Source organism: Pygocentrus nattereri, chromosome 28 (assembly GCF_015220715.1).
Source record: "Pygocentrus nattereri isolate fPygNat1 chromosome 28, fPygNat1.pri, whole genome shotgun sequence".
NCBI lineage: Eukaryota > Metazoa > Chordata > Actinopteri > Characiformes > Serrasalmidae > Pygocentrus > Pygocentrus nattereri.
The window spans coordinates 4,149,380-4,173,295 of record NC_051238.1 but is presented as its reverse complement, the minus strand read 5'-3'; the positions used below and the strand labels follow the sequence as shown (position 1 = coordinate 4,173,295).

Below are 23,916 nucleotides of genomic sequence, written 5' to 3'. Positions count from 1 at the left end.
AATTACACTGAAAATGAACACTGAATCTGACATTTTCAATTCCGATTTGAGACGCTTTCATATGTGGTCCTGAGATCCGATACGTATCCGATCTGCGGCAATGTGACTCCGACTGAACAGCCAGATCGGAATTCACGCGACTTTTGCGTGAGTCCAACTTGACATTCATCATAATTTTGCGCTGCTGAGGCTCATAAACGTTTAGGCTGATGTTTCTGTACCAAAAAATTAGAGGAGGCGTATCGTAACCGTTCCGGGCTTGAAGAGGTTTCGAGGAAAACGGCTGAGCGCAGCCAGAGGAGACGAGGCTGCAGCGTCAAAGAAAAGTTTAAAGACGCTCACAACTCAAAGAAGTGGCCGTGACTGAATGACGAGCCCTTTTTTACGGTGAACTCAAACACACTGTGGGTGATGAGCGCAGCTGTCAACCACTGGAACTTCAGAATCGCTCCTGTGACGCTGGTGAAGGGGAAACGGAAAGCTCAGGGAGCGACTGGCGTTCGCTGGTCGTCATGACTGTTTACCTCTGGATGAGTCACATGAAGCTCTGATCTTTAGCACGTGAGTCGGTTTAGGAGCCGATCTGTTCAGACTGATGTCACATGCAGATCACATTTAAAGATAATCTGAACAGCCAAACAAAAAATTTTTTTTTTTTTTTTGTGGGAAAATCAGATTTGGGCCACTTTTACCTGCTGTATGAACATAGACTTAAACAATCCTGGACAGTACTGCACTGCCAATAATGATCTCTTGACAAGTAAAACGATCTTAAAGCTAGGTGATATATCTAATTTCTCCCATTTTGAGATGGTCGTGCACTTACTGAAAGATTATCTAGTTCAGTTCTAGCCATTTTTTACCCGTATTTATGTAATTTTATGAAGTAAAATGATCTCACTATACTGGCAGATAATTCTGATAGTTTCAAGCACATTTCCTAAAACAAGTACAATTATCTGCCAACACAATGAGATCGTTTTACTTGATAAAATTACTTAAACCAGTAAAAATCCCTAGAAATAAGTTAAATAACCTAAAATTAAGCTTTCAATAATCTCAAGATGACTAATATTAGACTTTTTGCCTATATTTAAGATCATTTTACTTGACAAGATACCATTTTTTGCCATGTGTTTAGCCGCTGTGATCTGGTGGTCAGACGCAGCGTAGTTGGGGTCTGCTGGAGCTCAGTGTACCGAACTCAAACAGCTGTGAACACGTCAGGAGTGACACACCCGGGTTCGAAACGTTTTAATCCTTCATCTACTCTGACTCAGAAGTCTTAGAAAAGCACATAAACAGAACTATGCAGTGCTGAGAGTTAGAGCAACCCAAACTCACAGACTGTTAATCTGATCGGTTCTTGCTGGTTCGCCAGACCGTCATAGTAATACAGGTCAAATTCCCTGGGGCTCCACGGGCTGGACGCCAGGTCTTCATACAGCGAGAACAGCACACTGAAATGGCTCTCACTGCACACCACCCACAGCGGAAACCTGGGCGTCTTCAGGTAAGAGCCCACCTAGAGGAAAATCAGCAAATCACACTTAACATGCTTCTTTTGTTGGTGGTACTTAAGATGTTTGGAACACTCCACATACCTCAAACAGCGCTGCAGGATTCTTACCTTACATATGTTGTAATGCTCAAACAAAGAGAGCAATCCAATGTTACAGCGCTCTTTGATCCCCTTCAGAAGGGTGAAGTTCCCATTTCCTGAGTCCAGCTTCATTTCATCATCGAAGACATTTGAAACTGCCCGTCCACACAGCAACAGGTTCACCAGTTCCTTTAAAAAAAAGGAGAAGAATTAAGAAATGACACATTAACAGCTTTGTACAATACAGGGTGGTTCAAAAAGATTCATCTGATTTCAAAGCACAATGTTTTTACAACCGTGAGGCGCCTAGGGGCCAATCACAATCCAATTGAAAGAGGGGCCTTAGAGTTTCTGACTGTTTCCCTTCAGTCTGAGAGGAGATGAGACCCCTGAGCAGAGCGTTCCGCGTTCTCCACATCAATAAGAGTGAATCCGTCGGAACTGTGCAGCGGGATTTTCGTCAGTGAAGCTCCAACAGCTCAGAGCGTTCGGTGCTGGTTCCACAGCACTGGATGATCCCCGAAATCCCACTGAAAGAGCCGTGAGAGCAGAGACACCCGACACGCTCAATCCAGTCTGGGATGAGTTTGACTGTGGTGCTGATGATGTCCGTACAGCTGGAGGATGTTCAGACTGAGACCTTATTAAAAGTCCATAATAAACTTTATGCTCATTTAAACCATTTACAGTCCACTGCATTGATCTGTAGCGATTTACAAGAGAAATAAATCACTTTGAAAAGCTGAACCTCTATATTTCCTCATTACAATGTACATACGGTCGTATGCAAAGGTCTTCTAAGTGATGATTTTAATGAAAATGCACATCCTCTACAGAGAACACACTTATACAAGGCATTCTTCTGCAAATTCCAGAGCACAATTGCTATTTTTTTTATTTAACATATTGGAACCCTTATAACATAAAATGGACAATTTCTTCTGCATAGCCCACATTTTATGTTTCATTTTTATTTTCCAAATATTATTGTGCAGAAGTGTGTGCTCTGTACAGGATGTGTTAACTTGCTTTCACTTAGACAATCAACAAAACATGGAATTTGAAATTCAACGTAACGGAACATCTCCTACATTTTAATAAATAAGAAGCAAGTCCGATCACTTACAGATATACTTACAATAACTTATTTCCCATTATGAGCCATCATGACCACTCAGATCCCAGAGCGCTTGCTTATTAATAGTCCCCAGAATTCAGAAGGTTTCAGCTGGGGAAGAGCTTTTTCTTATAAAGCCCCCAAACTCTGGAATGACCTTCCAGAAACTGTTCGGGACTCAGACACAGTCTCAATCTTTAAGACTAGGCTGAAAACTCACTTGTTCAGTTTAGCTTTTGGTAGCTAATGTTCCCCCTAGATAAAGGCAGCAGATCCAGGGGTCCATGGACAGAGGGAATTATAGTAAATTGAGACGCTGGTGCTGTCGTCCCGCCGCTCGCACGCGGTCACTCAGGTTTGTGGATGGTGGAGTGGAGGGATGCCGAACTGTTTCAGAGTGCTGCCGTGTCTGTGTGTCTGGTTCTCTCCTGTTAGCTAAGATGTTATAGTCTAGATGTCATAGATCTGCCGGAGTCGTTAGCCACACTCTGGGAATGTTCACATTCCCTGTTTTACGTACAAACAGACAGAATAAAACTAATTCCATCTCCCTGCTTTTCTCAGAGTACACAACTGCCCACATGTCCGGCCGGACACTGAAGGACGACTGACTGTCGAGCCCTCCTGCTGCCCACTTCAGACCAGCTGCCCACGCCCAGCTACCACCACCTGCCTTGGACTAGCTGCCCACCCTACAGTGATGTTGTCATAGACTCCCAGCTATTCCTACTACCAATATTACTGCTATTAATATTAGTAGTATAATCACTTGTAGGTAGTTTGACCAGAGGAGGATGGGTCCCCCCCGGTGAGCCTGGTTCCTCCCAAGGTTTCCTTGCCACTGTCGCCCCCTGGCTTGATCCCCAGGGGGTTTTAAGTTTTTAAAGCTTTTACATTTTTACATTTCTTACATTCTTGTTAAAACTCTGTCTTTTCTGGAATTCTGTGAAGCTGCTTTGTGACAACATCCGTTGTAAAAAGCGCCACAAATAAATTTGATTTGATTTGATTTGATACTCACTCAGACTAAACTACCATTCATTGTTTTCTAAACACAGATTAGGTCAAGCCCTGGACTGTATTACACTGTCAGGCTGCCTTACTCGAATCTGAATGTGTCCTGCAAAACACGTACCTCATGCCCTACAGACAGAAACAGGAAAGAAAAGCTCTACAGGCACTGAGGACGGGAGATTTTACAGTAAATGTTGAAGGACAAAGGCTGTGCCCAAAACGGAGCCCTTTGGGTGGTTAGGTGCTTCGCTCAAGGGCACTTCAGTCACGTACTGTCGGCTCGAGGGATCGAACTGGCAACCTGTCACAACCCTGGTCACAAGTCCACAACTGCCCCTCTATATAAAGGTGAGCTATTTAGTTTATTAAATAGCAGTGAAAACATATAAATAAACACATGAATTTACAAGTTATTAATTGACAGCCTGAGTCATTAATCACATAAACACACCATTAGACATTAGCTGCTCAAGTGAGATTGAAGTTGGCTTCTTATTCACAGCCATAGATGCTAGAAAGTAGATAAGAGCATCAGTGTTGCTGTAAGATGAGCAGTGGGATGTAAAGACATATGTCTTTGTTTTTAACTACTACTATGAGTTTTTATTTAGTGGCTCAGCAGCTGAGTCATGTTCCTCTGTCTGCTGCACAGTACGAAGAGCACATTGTCGGAGGCTGCAGTGTCTCAAAATCACTTTGAAATTCCAGTTTTACTGCTCAGATGCAAAGAGAAAATGGTCAGCGCACCTGATAGTGCCCTGAAACAGGAATTCAGTTTGACCACAGCCAAAGACTTAAAATAAGGATGAGTGGAATTAAAGGGGAATTTAATTTCTGTCTAATTAAGTCTTTAAGATGTAAAAAAAAAAAAAGTTGTTGCTCTGTTCTAAAGAAACTCAGGCTACGTTCACATTACCCTGTTGAAGTGGCACAAATCAGATTGTCTGCCCTGGTGTGACTCAGATCTGGTGTTTTCAGGCTGTGTGGACACAAATCTGATCATTTGACCTGAGCCACTTTCATATATGGTCCTAGATCAGATATGGATCAGATTCGTGGCCCTGTGTTCATGTGCTTTTTATATACTGCGCATGGACCATCATTCAGTGTTACCATGGCGTTACCGAAAAGAAGTTAAGGCCTAGAAACATTAATGATCTTCTCAGCGAAGCTCGTTCTCCTCGTTAGTTTGTGCTGATGATGCAGTGATTCATTCACATGACATTACAGAGTAGGATGAAGATCATTTCAGGACGCTGCCCACAGGACGCTGTTGGCTGTATATTTTTGGTTGGTGGACTGTTCTCAGTCCAGCAGTGACTCTGAGGTGTTTAAAAACCCCAGCAGCACTGCTGTGTCTGATCCACTCAGACCAGCGCAACACACACTAACACACCACCACCACGTCAGCGTTACTGCACTGAAGAACAGGGTAACAGAGTATCAGAGAAACAGATGGACTACAGTCTGTAACTGTAGAACTACAGAGTGCAGCTATACAGTAAGTGGAGCTGATAAAGTGGACAGTGAGCGCAGAAACAAGGATGTAATGCCTGATCGGTACATGATTATCTTTTTTTTACCCACATTTGCAGTAACTAAATGTCAGACCTACTGTTAATTAAATGCATATCTAATATTAAACAATATGAGAAGTTTCAGTTTGTTTTGTCGTTCTAACCATAGTACAGAGACATCATTGCTTTGCATTGTGAACGACCTCAGGCTCAGCGCTGATGCACAAAATCCTTCTATTCTGGTTTAATTACATGCTGGGTCAGGCTCTTGAGCACACTTTTAGACCATATTTAGGTAAAAGGCACTTCATGGTTTCAATGGGAAATCATTCATCTTTTCTTGTGAAGTACCTCAAGGTTCAGTTTTAGGGCTTTTGTTTTTATCTTTATAGGTGCTACCTCTAGGTGATGCCTTAGGGAAACGTAGCATAAATTTTCATAGCTACGCTGATGACACTCAAGTTATTTATTTCAATTCTTTCTGATGATCAAGTCTCTGTAGAAAGTGTTTCTAATAAAGTGGCCAGTGAATGGAAGCACAAGGTAGGTGTTTCTAATAAAGTGGCCAGTGACTGGAAGTACAAGGCAGGTGTTTCTAATAAAGTGGCCAGTGGGAGGAAGTACAAGGCAGGTGTTTCTAATAAAGTGGCCAGTGGGAGGAAGTACAAGGTAGGTGTTTCTAATAAAGTGGCCAGTGACTGGAAGTACAAGGCAGGTGTTTCTAATAAAGTGGCCAGTGGGAGGAAGTACAAGGTAGGTGTTTCTAATAAAGTGGCCAGTGGGAGGAAGTACAAGGTAGGTGTTTCTAATAAAGTGGCCAGTCAGAGGAAGCACAAGGCAGCAGTGAACAGTAACTGCACATAACGAGTGAGTCGTTTTGGACTGGTGAGCGCCCTCTGCTGGAGATGTGTGCCAAGTCAACAGGGTTCAGTGAAAAGGCAGTTTTCCGCTTATTAGTCAGTTCAGCAGTTCTGAGAAGGACTAAATCACCTACGATTCATAAGCTGACCTGTGTGCAGTAGCCGTGCGCGCCGATGAGAGTGGAGGTGGGCACGTCCATGTCCCTCCTTACCCTGTAACAGAAAAGGAGAAATTAATTACCTGACTGTCTCAAACTATAAATGGGTCTATTTTAAGTGCTGAAGTCTGTTTGAAACTAATGGAGCGTTACATCGGAATCGTTCTGGAAAGGATGGCGCAGATGATGAACAGGATGCAGCCGAAGGGACCTGATTCAAACTGAACAGAGCACAAAACACGCAATGGCCCGGTAAGCTCAGGAAACGGAGAGAACAAGAGAGCACCACACAATTACTGTACTCAATGAACTCCATACATGATGCAAGATTATGTCTACTGTAAAAGATGCTTCATTCACTGGTCAGAGATAAACGAAACTCAACACAATGTTACATTGCAGCTTTACCTGTTGGACGTTCTGTTCTACCAGCAGTTTTAGGCCATCTAAACTCTCAACGTCGACGCAGGTGATCTGAGACAAAAACAGACAAGAAGCGTAATCAGACAAAGGAAGTAAGAACCTGACTACGGGTAGCATGATGGATAGCATGATATTAAAGGAGAATTCCACCAATTATTCAACATATAAATATCCAGGATGGTCTGATATGAAATGGTTCAAGGTAGAGACTTCTTTACAGTGGTGGTGATGGTGGTAAAATAGTGGTATATCTAAAAAATTTGGTTTTTATTTTGCCTGCACCTTCTCGGAACATCTCACATCAAACCATATTGAATGACTTTATTTACATGTTAACCATAGAAATATATAGATGTTTCAGAGTTCCCCTTTACGGCTGCAAGATATAGGCAAAGTACCCTATCGTGACATATAAAATATGCTGATGTATGCTTGATAAACGATCGGCCTGAATGAAATGATTTGTTTGTCGGATCATGCAAATGTCTCGGTGCACCCAAAAGGCCACAGAAACTCATCTGGAGCATCTGTGATTGGTCAGGATATACACAGAACCAAACAACAGGGGTTTGTTAAACAGCATGCCACCTTCTACAACATTGGTACTACAAAAATAATGAGCAAATAATATACTGTGCCGCCCTACATGGTATCTTTTTAGACACAGTGGCAACAAATGTGAGACGACCTGGTTGATAGGGCAGAAGTGCACTATATGGACGAAAGTATGTGGTTAAGTGACTATCACACCTATTTGAGCTTGTTGGATGTCCCACTCTAAAACCTTGGGCATTAATATGGACTTGCCCCTCTTTGCAGCTAAAACAGCCTCCACTCTTCTGGAAAGTTTTCGGCATTATTTCTAAGAGCATTTGTGAGGTCAGGAACAGTAAGATGTTTTGGGGTCGAGGTCAGGGTTCTGGAGTTCCCCCATACCAAACTCGTCAAACCATGTCTTTACAGAGCTCAATTTGTGCAGAGGGGCTCAGTCATGCTGGAACAGAAAACAGTCTCCAAACCACTGTCACAAAGCTGGAAGCATATAACTGTGTAAAATGTCACTGTATGCTGGAGCATTAACATCACCCTTCACTGAAACTAAGGGGCCCCAACTCTGAAAAGAAAAAAAAGAGACCCAGCCCATTATCCCTCCTACACCAAACTTTGGCACTATGCATTCGAGTAGTTAGCGTCCTCCTGGCGTCCACCAAACCCAGATATGAACACCAGACGGCCAGACAGTGAAGCGTGATTCATCCTTCCAGAGAACACATTTCCACAGCTGCAGAGTCCAGTACCAGTGAGCTTTACACCACTCTAACCAAAGGTTGGCACTGCACACTGTGATCTTAGGCTACGTTAACATTACCTGGATGAAGTGGCACAAATCTGATTTTCTGCCCTAATGTGACTCAGATCTGACGTTTTCAAGGCTGTGTGGACACGCAAATCTGATCTTTTCAAATTCGACCTGAGTCACTTTTATATGTGGTCCTAGATACGTATACCAGATAGGTATAGGTTGTCTCGCTCTAAAAATGAAGCTGAGAGCTGATGAGAGTTAATGATCTTCACAGCGAAGCTCGTTCTGCTCATAAGTTAGTGCTGATGATGCAGTGAGTAGGATGTGCACATAAAGGTCATTTCAGGACGCCGGTTCGTTCACATTAATGACAGATTTGAATCACTTACCTAAACGAGTGTGAAGCTTTGTGTCAGAGAAGTCGGATTTGAGGAAAAAAATGGATTTGAGCAATGAGGCTTGTAATGTGAACATACACTGTATTGCCAAAAGTTTTCATTCACCCACCCAAATCATTGAATTCAGGTGTTCCAATCACTTCCATGGCCACAGGTGTATAAAGCCGAGCCCCTAGGCCTGCAGACTGCTTCTACAGACATTAGTGAAAGAATGGGTCGCTCTCAGGAGCTCAGTGAATGGTACCGTGATAGAGGTCACCAACTTTCTGCAGAGTCAATCACTACAGACCTCCAAACTTCATGTGGCCTTCAGATCAGCTCAAGAACAGCGTAGAGAGCTTCATGGAATGGAACTCCTGTTTTTCAGGAGTTGGGCTCGGCCCCTTAGTTCCAGTGAAAGGAACTCTTAATGCTTCAGCACCAAGAGATTTTGGACAATTTCATGCTCCCAACTTTGTGGGAACAGTTTGGGGACGGCCCCTTCCTGTTCCAACATGACTGCGCACCAGTGCACAAAGCAGGTCCATAAAGACACGGATGAGCCAGTTTGGTGCGGAAGAACTTGACTGGCCTGCACAGAGTCCTGACCTCAACCCGATAGAACACCTTCGGGATGAATTACAGAAGAACGGTCAAAAAATGGTCAAAAAACACACTCCTAACCCTTGTGGAAAGCCTTCTCAGAAGAGTAGAAGCTGTTATAGCTGCAAAGGGTGGGCCGACATCATATTAAACCCTATGGATTAGGAATGGGATGCCACTCGAGTTCATATGCGTGCGAAGCCAGACAAGCAAATACTTTTGGAAATATAGTTTAGCTTTAGGCTTGTGTGAAGCTGCTCGGCCACTAAAACTTCATTTCATGAAGATCCTGACCCATAGGTCTTGTGCTGATGTTGCTTCCAGAAGTAGTCTGGAACTCTGTAGTGAGTGATGCAGCAGAGGATAGGTGACTTTTACACACTACATGTTTCAGCAATTGGCAGCCCTGCTCTGTGTGTTTATGTGATTGAATGCTTCGTTGCTGAGCTGTTGTTGCTCCTCGATGCTTCCATTTTAGAATTAGCACTTACAGTCAACAAGGGCAGACCTAGCAGGACAGAAATTTCACAAACTAACTTGAGGCAAAGTTGGCATCCCAAGACAGAGTCACGTTTAGAGTCACTGACCTCTTCAGTACGACCAACTGTATTGCCAGTGGAGACTGTGAGGCTATGTGCTTGATTTTACACACCTGTTAGAAATGGGTGTGGTTGAACTCCATAATTAAGAGTGTCCACATATTTTGGGCCATTACTGTATTTTGGCGCATCCCTCCTGTGGATATTTCTAATTAATATAATCAAATAATAGATTATTTTCCCCTGTAACTTTATTATCAGTTTAACTAGGACAACGTTGGCTCTCTGTTTGGACTCTGCTTTGAGCTACTAGTGAGCAACAGGGGTGAAAGGAGAGTGGTGAAATCCCCGCTATGAAAACAATTCACACCTCTCCAAAGAGACAGCTGTCCTGAGATGAAAACGACAGCATAGCGAACACATTAAAAGCAGGAGATTTAAAACAAAGAAGCGTTAAGGAATTCACGTTAATTAAAACCTAACCTAAAACATAAGCTGTAAACAGCTAAACTGTAAAAGAGTTGCTCAGTAATTTGAGTAGAATGATGTCTTTATCATTCAAGGCCTATGACCTATACTACTTAGCACACGGCTCTATTTTACATGAACTCTTCTGGCTCTCACTTTGCCTTTGTTCAATTTTTTATTGGTTTCATTCCGCCAACAGAAAACCTGATATTGCCATGAGTCTCTGGACACTGATGTCAGAACAAAAGATCATTTTCTGGACAAGCATGTTGTGGTGATGTCTAACACATGAACACAAATTTTGTGGACCTTTTATTCTCAGCAGTGTCTCTGCACCCTTTACGAGCAATAATCAATGCTAACTTTTTTACCGTCTCAAGAACTCCCTCGGATCTGTAGTGGCCCACTGGCGTGAACAGACTTCTGCCCGAGTTTCTGTAAAGAGACCATATGCAGGTAAGGAGCTGCTCCCAAAAGAAAACAGCAGTCAGTCTCATAGTAAATAATTCAGCTGTTTACATGGCAACAGTGGCTTTCTTCCTGTCTCCGGCTCTCCACAGGATTTCAGCCACAGCCTCGGTCAGGCACTTTGTCCTTACAGCGTCTGAAACCCGCAGCCTCCTGGTCAAATTAAATTCCGTATAATTTAAACGCACATCCTCTTGTGACGCTTAGCAATTGGTGAAATACAATTGTCCAAACTCAAAATACACCTTAGTCATAAACACTGGCCCCTTTATGAAAACCAATCCAATCAAACCCAAACAACAGCGTAATAACTCAATATTGCAGATGTAGCAAATTTCCTCTAAATGAAGTAAGCTGGTCTAAATGACATGAAGAAGGAAGATGATTGATGCTTGACGGCACTTACTCAGATGATGAGTCACTGATTGTTCTTTCAAACAGAAGCTTCTGGAGAACAGTGGCCTGGACAGCAGCAAGCACGCCGCACGGCCCTCCCTGGTCAAACGGCATAATCACTTACATACACGTCATGGCATGCTCTCTCTCTCTCTCTCTCGCTCTCTCTCGCTCTCTCTCGCTCTCTCTCTCGCTCTCTCTCGCTCTCTCTCGCTCTCTCTCTCGCTCTCTCTCGCTCTCTCTCGCTCTCTCTCGCTCGCTCTCTCTCGCTCTCTCTCTCGCTCTCTCTCTCGCTCTCTCTCTCGCTCTCGCTCTCTCTCGCTCTCTCTCTCTCGCTCGCTCTCTCTCGCTCTCTCTCTCGCTCGCTCTCTCTCTCGCTCTCTCTCGCTCTCTCTCTCGCTCTCGCTCTCTCGCTCTCTCTCGCTCTCTCTCGCTCTCTCTCTCTCGCTCTCTCTCGCTCTCTCTCGCTCTCTCTCTCGCTCTCTCTCTCGCTCTCTCTCGCTCGCTCTCTCTCGCTCTCTCTCTCGCTCTCTCTCTCGCTCTCTCTCTCGCTCTCGCTCTCTCTCTCTCTCTCGCTCTCTCTCTCGCGCTCTCTCTCGCGCTCTCTCTCGCTCTCTCTCTCTCTCTCGCTCTCGCTCTCTCTCTCTCTCTCGCTCTCTCTCTCGCTCTCTCTCGCGCTCTCTCTCGCGCTCTCTCACTCTCCAGCCCAGTTTGAGGACCTTTTACAGTTCTACCATGCAGACCCTGGATACTGTTTATAATGTGTTATAAGCATCTGAGTTCATTCATGTAATCATGCAAATAAAAACTAACTGAACTACTTTTGGTTAGTTAGCGCCGCTCAGAGCAACTCAGCATGCAAAACTGTGCAAAAGCCAGAGACCTTCCTTCCTTTCCAGTTAAAATGACCAATAAGTTACTCATTTTTCAAAGTCAGGGAATATAAAAAAAACATTAATTTGACAGAAATGAACCCAGAAGCTTCTGCAGTTAAGCAACATATTTTTAACATATATATATTGTGACTTTATTAGCTCCTATTTAACCCTTGTGTGGTGTTGATCTGTTCACTGGTCTGCTGGACCCACCACATTATTGGTTTTTAAATCAATACAGCCATAACAATTTATGTCGAAGTGCCAGACGTTTAAAATATCACAAGTGTCCAGTGTAGGATTCTTTAGCAGGTCTAGCCAGTCAGCAGCCTGTCCATGATGTTCACCCTCACACACACACACACACACACACACTAACAGCAGGCCATGCAGGGGAACAGAGTGAATGACACAGCACCTCCACACTTTTCCTCCCCGTGGGTTCAGCCCAACACTACGTGTGTAATATAGATGTGTGGGGGGTGAACAGAGTGAAGACACTGAAAATGGGTTATTTTATATGTTCTTCCCAAAAAATGAGCAAAAGCCAAGAATCTGAGGTTGAAATAATAATAAATCACATTTTTTCTTTAAGTAAACATTGAAAATGGATCCCACAGACCTGAACACCACACAAGGGTAAGTAACAGAACCAGTGGTTAGCGTTCTCCTCCAAGCGTGTTCAGCTGTCCGATGATGTTGCATTAGCAGCAGTTCAAAAAGATGCAGTGGCGTGTCGTCTCCACCCTGATCCGGCCTCCACCCTGGGTCTCGGACGTAGTGTTATGTTACAACTAATTGATTTTTTAATTAGTACTCTAATTTAATTTAATCTGTTTTATAATGTAAAAAGGTAATTAAATCACAAGATTTTAAAAAACGTTCTTGCGAAGTACAAAAAGTTTACAGCCAAAAAGTTTGAAAGGTTTTCTTGCGAGAACGAAGAAAAAAAAAAGAATTTTCCGCCGTCGGTTCTTTCGAAGAAAAAGGCTTTTATGAAGTTTCAGTTGACAAGTCGGCTTCTGGATAGCCAAAAATGCAAAGATCCAACCCAACACATCAGTATTTATAATGTTTTTTGAATATGCTCATTGCCCCTCCCGGGGTGATTTCTTCACTCCTCCTCTCTGACCATCCTAGGGTTCCCAGTGGCTTTCATTATATTCGCTATGTTAAATTTACTTTTTGACACCTCTATGCTTTTTCTGACAAGGACCCTTTTTATGACTTTCAATAATGGCTTTTTTTAAATGTTTAAGAGTTACGACCCGTTCCTGCTCGCTGTTTATCTATCTCCTCACTAAAAGCTGGCTTGCTTTTACCTAACAGGCAGCATTTCTTGCATGCAGCTGTCCGCTTATCTCTCAAGGCTTTCTAAGCAGTGCCTGGCACGAACACCCGCCCAGGAGCGCCCTCTAGCGTTTGAGAAAGCCAGAACACAATGCACAGTGGAAATTCTCCTCACTACAAGTTCTCTGGTGTAGTCTTTGACTTTTGCTGCAGCAGTGAGTGGAGTCTGGCATGCTAAAATCCCCACCATACAACAGGAGGAGTAGCTAGAACCCCACAGTCCTGCCTTCACTGCTTTTTTCAACTTGAGCTTAGGTAAAGTGAGCAAACCCTTCAGATTATCTGGGCATTATCTCATAGATCAAGGTCTGGGGACATGATTGCATGACATTTTAGCGCATATGTGAGTCTTTCAGATGCAGTTAATACCTTTTTCTGCACAATCCCGTATCTCAGAGCAGGAACATGTGAAAAAGTGAAACTCTGGCGTTTCCACTCCTCGCTGAAACACATCATGGGAGAGCCGAATATGATCTCCTTCAGGGCCTGAAATAAATCAGCAGGTAATTAGTAACATGACTCTTCAGGAACAGCACTTTAAGGAATGCATCCAAAAATGCTAACGCTCATCGTGAAGAATGCGAGTTGTGATGTTTAAGTAATTTTTATTTAAGAGAGTCATTATGCTTGTTGTATTTAAACTCTATACGCATTGTATTAATACTGTTATTTCACTGTTGCATTTTGTTTGTAAACAGAGAAAAGGTTAAACGGAAAATCGTCCAGTACAGATTTTCCTCTCCTTGCTTTCTTGGTAGATACATGAGGACTATGGGAGCTAAACTGATGACTTAAATGGGTCAGATTAACTACCAACACAGTTAGGAAGTGACAGAGGAATCAACTAATCACACACTGATTTACAAAGGGACCAGATTCGTGCGATGCCAGGTTTTCTTGAAGTTAAATATTTAGCATAATCAAAAAATTCCCTTTCACACGCCACATTTAGTTTTTTTTATTTTTTCTAGTGTGTTAGTTTCAGAAAACAAATAGTATTTGTGCAATAAAAATTGTTCCCTGTCATTTTGTGGCTCGTAGAAAATAAACGCACACTATATTTCCAAAAGTATTCGCTCGTCTGGCTTCACACACATATGAACTTGAGTGACATCCCATTCTTAATCCATAGGGTTTAATGTGATGTCGGCCCACCCTTTGCAGCTATAACAGCTTCAACTCTTCTGGGAAGGCTTTCCACAAGGTTTAGGAGTGTTGATGGGAATTTTTGACCGTTCTTCCAGAAGCGCATTTGTGAGGTCAGACACTGATGTTGGACGAGAAGGCCTGGCTCACAGTCTCCACTCTAATTCATCCCAAAGGTGTTCTATGGGGTTGAGGTCAGGACTCTGTGCAGGCCAGTCGAGTTCTTCCACACCAAACTGGTTCATCCGTGTCTTTATGGACCTTTCTGTGTGGACTGGTGCGCAGTCATGTTGGAACAGGAAGGGGCCGTCCCCAAACTGTTCCCACAAAGTTGGGAGCATGAAATTGTCCAAAATCTCTTGGTGCTGAAGCTTTAAGAGTTCCTTTCACTGGAACTAAGGGGCCGAGCCCAACTCCTGAAAAACACCCCCACACCATGATCCCCCCTCCACCAAACTTTACACTTGGCACAATGCAGTCAGACAAGTACCGTCTCCTGGCAACCGCCAAACCCAGACTCATCCATCAGATTTCCAGATGGAGAAGCGTGATTGGTCACTCCAGAGAACTCGTCTCCACTGCTCCACGGAGTCCAGTGGCGGCGCTTTACACCACTGCATTCCACGCTTTGCACTGCGCTTGGTGATGTAAGGCTTGGATGCAGCTGCTCGGCCATGGAAACCCATTCCATGAAGCTCTCTACGCTGTTCTTGAGCTGCTCTGAAGGCCACATGAAGTTTGGAGGTCTGTAGTGATTGACTCTGCAGAAAGTTGGTGACCTCTGGGCACTATGCCCCTCAGCATCCGCTGACCGCTCTGTCATTTTACGTGGCCGACCACTTCGTGTCTGAGCTGCTGTCGTTCCCAATCACTTCCACATTGTTATAATCCCACTGACAGTGGACTGTGGAATATTTAGTAGTGAGGAAATTTCACGACTGGACTTGTTGCACAGGTGGCGTCCGATCACGGTACCACGCTGGAATTCACTGAGCTCCTGAGAGCGACCCATTCTTTCACTAATGTCTGTAGAAGCAGTCTGCAGGCCGAGGGGCTCGGCTTTATACACCTGTGGCCACGGAAGTGACTGGAACACCTGGATTCAGTGGTTTGGACGGGTGAGTGAATAGCTTTGGAAATATAGTGTACATACTTTGAATATGAGCCAGAGTCTAAGCAGGGTTCGGTTAGTTGTTAGAAATGGAAAACAGTGGCGGCAGCTCTATGACAAGCCATCAGAAACCATTTCAAAAACGGTCTTTTTAATATCCAACAATAATTTAAACCCTATACTGCATTGAAAATAGCACAAAGACAACATATTAAATGTTGAAACTGAACAATATTATTATTTATTTACAAGTTATTATTATTATTTTTTTTTTAATTTGTGTAAATTTATTTAAGTTGTGTAATGCTTAAAAAAACAAACAAACAAAAAAAACACCTGGTGGTTGATTGGCAAATAAAATATGCAACGTCTTTCCCAAGCTTTAAACATTTCCGTTTAATCTAGAACCACCAAAACATTTCATGTGAATTGCCACTAGCTTACTGCCAACATACTATTAGAAACCCACAGGAGAAGCCCACTAGCAGAAATTAGCATTAACATAGAGGTTTTTCCTTGTTTTTAATCATAATTTATAGCCAAAACTATGGGCCTAGTTCTAACAGTCATGGTTCACCACTGGTTCCTACTACCTTTTATTCAGTGTTCACCACATTAGTGCTGTTAGGTCATTTTTTAAACTCTTTTCAACGAAGCCACACTTACAGTAGCCGTTTGCTGGTCCATGGGACGTTTGTTCAAATTGTGTTGAGGTAAAGAGTTGCTGACCGGCACTGTAGAAAGACCACACAGGTCCTCATCATCCTCTATGTCATCTGCAAAGAGAAACAAATCAAGATCATCTGACATGCTAATTAAAAAGACACATCTCAAGCAAAATACATTCAGGGACGCAACCGGTTCCAAGACCTTAACAAGCACTTGGCTTGAACCATGCTATGAATTGCAGTCTGAGGAACATTATAGAAGCCCTACCCAGAACCAGTCCCGCCATATGGAGACCATCCACTCTTGGACTGCACGCTGATTTGTTTCTGTGGAGAAAATAGCAAAACTTTATAATGAAAGAAGTGGATCAACAGAGCTCGGAACACGCACAGGTCCTCAGAAGTCATGGCACTGTTTCAGGTGGAAATCCGATGGATTCTGCCAATGTGTTATGTACAAATCAGGCACACGAGCTTAAACATGCATTTTATGAAGAGTAAGAATTACAGTAAGAACAACAAGAACACTGGGCCTCGTTCACAAATATCTCCCTAAGCTTTTTCTTAAATGTGCCTTTAAGAAAGCTCCTAAGAAAAAGTCCACGTCCGATTCATGACATGTTCTTAAAGCGGAGAACTGTTCTCACCTTTGTTCTCTTGAGTGTGTGTAGATTCTGTTCTCACCTAAGACCAAAGCCCAAATGAGAGAACGCTGGCGAATGTCAGAATCTCTGTGAAAACTGCTTAAGTGGCTTTTTCCGGAGACATTTCTTCTCGGTTGGTGAATGAGGCCCAATGTTTTGCCAGTCAAAACACTAAAATTAGGATGAATTAAACATAAATAAGTTATAAACGCGGTGAATCAATGTTCTTTTAAAGAATATTATTGTGTAAGTTAGAAGAACGCAGTTAGGACATAGGTTTGGTTCCTGATTTCTCACTGTATTTGTTTAATTCCATCAACAGCCCCTATTTAATTCGATTAGTCTGATTAGATCAGGGGTCGGCTATACGCAGCTCATTTACTGCCCTGTTGCGGCTCCACGGCACAATTAGATTTGTAGGTAAAAATAAAATTTACTGGTGTTCGCTGGCTGTCATGATTGTTTACCTCTGAATGAGCAATGTGAAGCACTGATCTTCAGCACATGCAGGTCGGTTTAGGAGCTGATCTGTTCAGACTGATGTCCCATACAGATCACATTTAAAAGATAATGTGAGCAGTTGGATTTGGTGAGGAAATCAGATTTGGGCCACTATTGCCTGCTGTGTTCAACGAATATAACCAATGTCAGACTCATGATGCAATTTGAGCAACTGAGAATCGATAAAAACAACATATTTCTAGCTGGCGTGATGAAACAGCAGTCAGGTGTTTTTGGAATGAACTGCAGTCTGTTCATTTGTTTTGTACACACTTAAAAAGATGGTTCTTCAAGTGTTCTTTAGTAAAGAGAATGGCTGTATATAGAACAATGAACCAAGATCCTTTTGCATTGTAACAGTAGAAGGACCCTTTTGGATGCTATATAGAACTCTTTTCAAAAAGGTGCTATATAGAACCATCTACACAATCAATCTGAAGAACACTTTCACAATGCAAAGAACCGTTTCATCATGCACACGGTTCTTTCAACATTCATGGTTCTATATAGAATCATTTTCTTTACTAAAGACCCCTGAAGAACCATCGTTTTCAAGTGTGTACAACAGAAAAACCCTTTTTCGGTGCTATATAGAACCTTTTTCAAAATGGGTTCTATAGAGCACCAAAACTACACTCTGCATACACTATATGGACAAAAGTATTGGGACCCCTACTCATTACACCTACAAGAGCTTTTATGACTCCCATTCTAAATCCATAGGCATTAATATGGAGTTGGTCTCTCTTTGCAGCTCTAACAGCTTCCACTCTCCTGGGAAGCTTTCTATGATTTTGGAGAGTGTCTGTGGGAATTTCTGCACATTCATCCGGAAGAGCAATTGTGAGATCAGACACTGACCACTCGCGGACCCACTCTGTGGGTTTGTGTGGTCTACTGCTTTATGTCTGAGCTGTTGTTGCTCCTAGACACTTCCATTTCCCAATTATAGCACTTACAGTTGTCTGGGGCAGATCTAGCAGGCCAGAAATTTCACCAACTGACTCCTATTACAGTACCATGTTTAAAGTCACTGAGCCCATCAGTACGACCCTCTACTGCCAGTGTTTGTCTATCGAGACTGCAAGACTATGTGATTAAATTTATCCACCTGTTAGCAATGGATGTGGCTGAAACACCTGAATTCATTAATTAGGAGGGGTGTCCCAATACTATATATAGTCTATATAGTGTATATCACCTACACTCCTTTTTAAGAGATATATGTTTGTGCACTTAGAACGTATCTTTCAGATAAACAATGATAAATTAAAGGGGAACTCCATCATTTTTGCAAAATGAATTAGTCATTTAATGGCTTAGATGTAAACAAAATCATTCAGAGTGGTTTGATGCGGGTCAAAATTGTTCACCATTATAGTGCTAGGAACCAGACATTGTTATGTCTACACTAAAAATATCACCATTTTATCTGCCATCAAAAATGTCTGGTGAACTTACATGTGTCTTGTATGTCTATGGTAAAATAGTGCTAAGTTAAATATAATATACGTTGCCTTTGGGGACTATTTTTCCTTTATAACGCCCTGAATGTAGCTCTCTGCCCTCCACACGTTTTGGAAAAGGGTCCAACACACCTGCTGCTTCACTACAGCAGAAACTGGAATCGTTCTTGAGTGAAATAAATGAACTTGGCCATCGTTAGCCAAAGAGCATTTATCACTGGTAGCCGCCAGCTTAAGAGACTGTGTAAAGTAGGCCACACACAAAAAAAAAAAAAAAAACTCCCTATCCTACTTCATGAACTGGTAACACCAGCAGATTCCATTCACTCTGTACTGTTCTGCATCAGCACCAGTGGGTTCAGTCTCTCTCTCTCTCTCTCTTTAACTGCTGCAACTCCTTTGTGTATTTTGGTTTAAAGCTATATGGATCTGATATTTTGGAAACGGGCCTCCTGGAAGTCCTCCGCATAGTCTGCAATCTTCCAAAATAGGTACAAAAAAACACACAAAAAGCCATAAAAATAAACTGTAAACAAAAGCTGTTGTCTGTGTTAGCCGAATCGTGTGTTAAGGCTAGTTAGCTTTCATGCATTGATTTCAGAGAATGTGGTTTTGATAGAAAACATGTAAGTAATCCTTGAGTAATACTTTCTAAAGTAATCCTTGAGTAATACTTTCTAAAGTAATCCTTGAGTAATACTTTCTAAAGTAATCCTTGAGTAATACTTTCTAAAGTAATCTTTCAGTAATACTTTCTAAAGTAATCCTTGAGTAATACTTTCTAAAGTAATCCTTGAGTAATACTTCCTAAAGTAATCCTTGAGTAATACTTCCTAAAGTAATCCTTGAGTAATACTTTCTAAAGTAATCCTTGAGTAATACTTTCTAAAGTAATCCTTGAGTAATACTTTCTAAAGTAATCCTTGAGTAATACTTTCTAAAGTAATCCTTGAGTAATACTTTCTAAAGTAATCATTGAGTAATACTTCCTAAAGTAATCCTTGAGTAATACTTTCTAAAGTAATCCTTGAGTAATACTTTCTAAAGTATTCCTTGAGTAATACTTTCTAAAGTAATCCTTGAGTAATACTTTCTAAAGTAATCCTTGAGTAATACTTTCTAAAGTAATCCTTGAGTAATACTTTCTAAAGTAATCTTTGAGTAATACTTTCTAAAGTAATCCTTGAGTAATACTTTCTAAAGTAACCCTTGAGTAATACTTGCTAAAGTAATCATTGAGTAATACTTGCTAAAGTAATCCTTGAGTAATACTTTCTAAAGTAATCCTTGAGTAATACTTGCTAAAGTAATCCTTGAGTAATACTTGCTAAAGTAATCCTTGAGTAATACTTTCTAAAGTAATCCTTGAGTAATACTTTCTAAAGTAATCCTTGAGTAATACTTTCTAAAGTAATCCTTGAGTAATACTTCCTAAAGTAATCCTTGAGTAATACTTTCTAAAGTAATCCTTGAGTAATACTTTCTAAAGTAATCCTTGAGTAATACTTCCTAAAGTAATCCTTGAGTAATACTTTCTAAAGTAATCCTTGAGTAATACTTTCTAAAGTAATCCTTGAGTAATACTTTCTAAAGTAATCCTTGAGTAATTCTTTCTAAAGTAATCCTTGAGTAATACTTTCTAAAGTAATCCTTGAGTAATACTTTCTAAAGTAATCCTTGAGTAATACTTGCTAAAGTAATCCTTGAGTAATACTTTCTAAAGTAATCCTTGAGTAATACTTTCTAATGTAATCCTTGAGTAATACTTGCTAAAGTAATCCTTGAGTAATACTTTCTAAAGTAATCCTTGAGTAATACTTCCTAAAGTAATCCTTGAGTAATACTTTCTAAAGTAATCCTTGAGTAATACTTTCTAAAGTAATCATTGAGTAATACTTTCTAAAGTAATCCTTGAGTAATACTTTCTAAAGTAATCCTTGAGTAATACTTCCTAAAGTAATCCTTGAGTAATACTTTCTAAAGTAATCCTTGAGTAATACTTTCTAAAGTAATCCTTGAGTAATACTTTCTAAAGTAATCCTTGAGTAATACTTTCTAAAGTAATCCTTGAGTAATACTTTCTAAAGTAATCCTTGAGTAATACTTGCTAAAGTAATCCTTGAGTAATACTTTCTAAAGTATTCCTTGAGTAATACTTTCTAAAAATACACTTTGAGCCAAAACTTCTCGACTTTCACAAAACAACATCTCAAGAGTCAAGCAAGGCGTTTATAACTGTTCTATGTAATAAGTTAAGGGCATGTAGCCTTTAGAGCAACTAAACGCAGCGGACGTCTGGTTCCTAGTACTATAATGGTGCCGCATTTCACACCGATCCACTCTGAGCGATTTTGTTCACATTCTACATTTTATCTGCCGCTCATATCCAGAAAGAATTACGCTTAGATTTTTTTTTTAACACAGGTAGACAAAGGTAGTGTTAGGAGTCTTGCCCAAGGACTCTCATTAGTATAGTGTAGGGTGCTTGCCGAGGCCATGGATTAAACCCAAGTGTACAGCGTAGAGGGCAGTGGTATTACCCACTACGCCATACCACCATGTAAACCACTCACATGTGAATGATTAAGTAGTTTTGCAAAATCAGTGAAGCTCCCCTTTAACACACTGTTGATGTGTTACTGGCCTACAAAACGTTTTTTTTTTTTTTTGGTCCGACCCACTAGACATTGGGCTGAGTGTAAATTCTTGCTATTTTACTGTGTCCTGTAGAGCAAACTGTTTCTCACCTAGGACCACCATCCCCCCTAGGGGTAAGGGTCATCCCATTTTATGGCATCATTTTAAGTCATCCTGATTGGGTATAATGTTGACCTCCTGTAGCGCTCTTGTGAAATGTTATAAGACTTGGACTTTGTTCATAATCTGTTGCTCTCCACCCCCCCCTCTCCTGTGGCCACAGCTTAAAAAGAATATTCCACATGAAACAAAAACCTTAAAAAACGATTCTATTGCATCACATTTTGCCGCACGCCTACACTCGTGTGTACATCTGGCCTGAAGTGTTGCTTATGTAAACTGTCAATGACTAGGTCAAAAAAAGAGATGCAGAGAAAGGCTTACTTGTGAAGTTTGACTCTCTGCAGTCCGTCAAACTCACTGCTGTCCATACTCTGTCTATGTGAACTGACAGACAGGCTGCTAGCTCTCTCAAAAGGCCTTGTTCCATCAGCCTCAGTGAGTCCAGCATCCAAACTGCTGCTTTGGCTCATCCAGCTCACTCTGTCTGAATCATCTTCAGGCTTATCTAGACACAAAGAGCCTGGTGTTCTCCGGACAGGACGTCTCCTGCTGTTTTCCTACAAAAAGAAACCATATTCACCATCACAGTTCATCAACTTACCACAGCAACAACAGGTTTAGCAGAACTTCACACGACAGCTCAACTGGAAAAATGCACTCACAAATGTTACGATTTCTTGGATTAGTGCAAATAATAAATTTATAGCCTATCATTTTTTGTTGTCTGATTTTTTTAGTCCAACTCAGGCAGGATTTCATCCCGCTCCTATAGAAAATCATATCATTCATTTGTCCCTTCTCCTCCTGCGCAGCTCCATCAAGGAGAACTGACATCAAATATGTCACGATTGGCTCCTCCCAGTCCTCCATGTTTTGTTTGTTCCCGGTCCTGCCCCCTTGTTTCTAGACTCCGCCCTTGATCATTTTCACCTGTGTCTTGTAAATCCTCTTGTTAACCACCTGTGTCTTGTTACCTGTTCCAATATTTAAGCCCTGTGTTTTCCCGTTATGTTGCTGGTCTTTGTTTGTATTGTATTGTATCGTTTGGTGTTTGTTCTGCTCTCCTCAATTGTTCGTTTAGCCTGTTTTCCTTTTTTGTAATGTCTGGTCGTCCTATCCATGTTGACCCTGGACTGTCTAGACCCTGAGAATGGATTTGCCCCTAATAAATCTCGCTTCTCTCAGCACATGCGTCCGCCTCATCATTGCTTCCCAGCGTTACAATCTGACAGAGTCTATTCACAAATACGTTATTCTCTGCTGAAATAACACAGCAGTCATGATCTTCATGAAGTAACTTTACCAAATGCCACTTATTCCCTGTAAACACAAAGCAGGAATTAAACCACAGAGCGGTTATTTTTGGTGTTTTCCTGGGCAGCTGTGGCCGTTGGACTGAAGGTTGCGCCAGTCAGTGATGTTTGAAAAATGTATGACAACTGATGTAAGAAAAAAGGCTCAAAACAGCTCAAAAACTTAGTTTTAATTAAAGTATATTTTCCCCTTTTTTTATAAAACAGATGTGGTATGAGTCACTGACAGTGTTACAAAAACACACATCAGGAGCAGAAATAGATACAGATATACACAGAAGTGTAACTGTTTTACAGTAAAACTGCTACAGTAAGCACTGGCGTGTTGAATGTATCAGAGGAAAATGACATAAATACATACATATTGCTTATTCCTGCAAATTTTAGAGCACCGTTTCTAATTTTTTGCTAAATTTAACACGTAAGAAAGATTAAAACATCACATTAAACGTGCCATATGTTTGGACAGTAGGAATGAGTGACTCGGAGCCAAATCTACCGATAAGCTGAGACATAAAGGTAAAGTATGGAAAGGAGCACACCTGGGAGGAGGTAGTAATGGGGCCTGCCATGATGCCTCTCCTCATTCTGCTGGTCCTGCTCCCCTGACCATCCACATCGCTGTTCTTCTTCTCATAACCTAATCCTGCTTTAGAGGAGGCAAGGAAGCTGTCCTGGCTGGAGGATGGGAGAAATATGCCTCTCTCACAGAGAGAAACGCTCTTGGAGCTCTTTGGTGAAGGACTTTCTTTTGCGGGAGATGCTGTAAGCTGGGACACAGCACTGCTGCTCTCAGACAAACTGCGAAAAAATTACAGAAACGTTCAAGAAATGATTCAAGTCAATTTAATTTTACACCCATCAGACACCACATTATGACCACCTCGTTTCTACGCTCATTGTCCACTTTATCAGCTCCACTTACTGTATAGCTGCACTCTGTAGTTCTACAGTTACAGACTGTAGTCCATCTGTTTCTCTGATACTCTGTTACCCTGTTCTTCAGTGGTCAGGACCCCCATAGAGCAGGTACTGTTTGGTTGGTGGATCATTCTCAGCGCTGCAGTAACACTGACGTGGTGGTGGTGCGTTAGTGTGTGTTGTGCTGGTCTGAGTGGATCAGACACAGCAGTGCTGCTGGAGTTTTAAACACTGTGTCCACTCACTGTCCACTCTATTAGACACTCCTACCTTGTCGGTCCACCTTGTAGATGTAAAGTCAGAGACGACAGCTCA

General features: G+C 41.7%; 1 protein-coding gene across 3 annotated transcripts in view; it reads right to left on the bottom strand.

Annotated features, from left to right (window-relative positions):
- Positions 1 to 23,916, bottom strand: part of mindy4 (MINDY lysine 48 deubiquitinase 4) — a 36,151-nt gene that overhangs the window by 3,228 nt on the left and 9,007 nt on the right. For all 3 annotated transcript variants that reach the window (XM_037535617.1, XM_017722376.2, XM_017722374.2), the window contains 13 exons: positions 23,223 to 23,481; positions 21,689 to 21,924; positions 16,265 to 16,323; positions 15,995 to 16,104; positions 13,441 to 13,557; positions 10,857 to 10,945; positions 10,502 to 10,603; positions 10,354 to 10,417; positions 6,678 to 6,743; positions 6,423 to 6,490; positions 6,261 to 6,324; positions 1,631 to 1,792; positions 1,345 to 1,525 (listed from right to left, as the gene is read on the bottom strand). In XM_037535617.1, the coding sequence (XP_037391514.1) occupies positions 1,345 to 1,525; positions 1,631 to 1,792; positions 6,261 to 6,324; positions 6,423 to 6,490; positions 6,678 to 6,743; positions 10,354 to 10,417; positions 10,502 to 10,603; positions 10,857 to 10,945; positions 13,441 to 13,557; positions 15,995 to 16,104; positions 16,265 to 16,323; positions 21,689 to 21,924; positions 23,223 to 23,481 (1,577 nt within the window). The remainder of the gene's footprint in view (positions 1 to 1,344; positions 1,526 to 1,630; positions 1,793 to 6,260; positions 6,325 to 6,422; positions 6,491 to 6,677; positions 6,744 to 10,353; positions 10,418 to 10,501; positions 10,604 to 10,856; positions 10,946 to 13,440; positions 13,558 to 15,994; positions 16,105 to 16,264; positions 16,324 to 21,688; positions 21,925 to 23,222; positions 23,482 to 23,916) is intronic.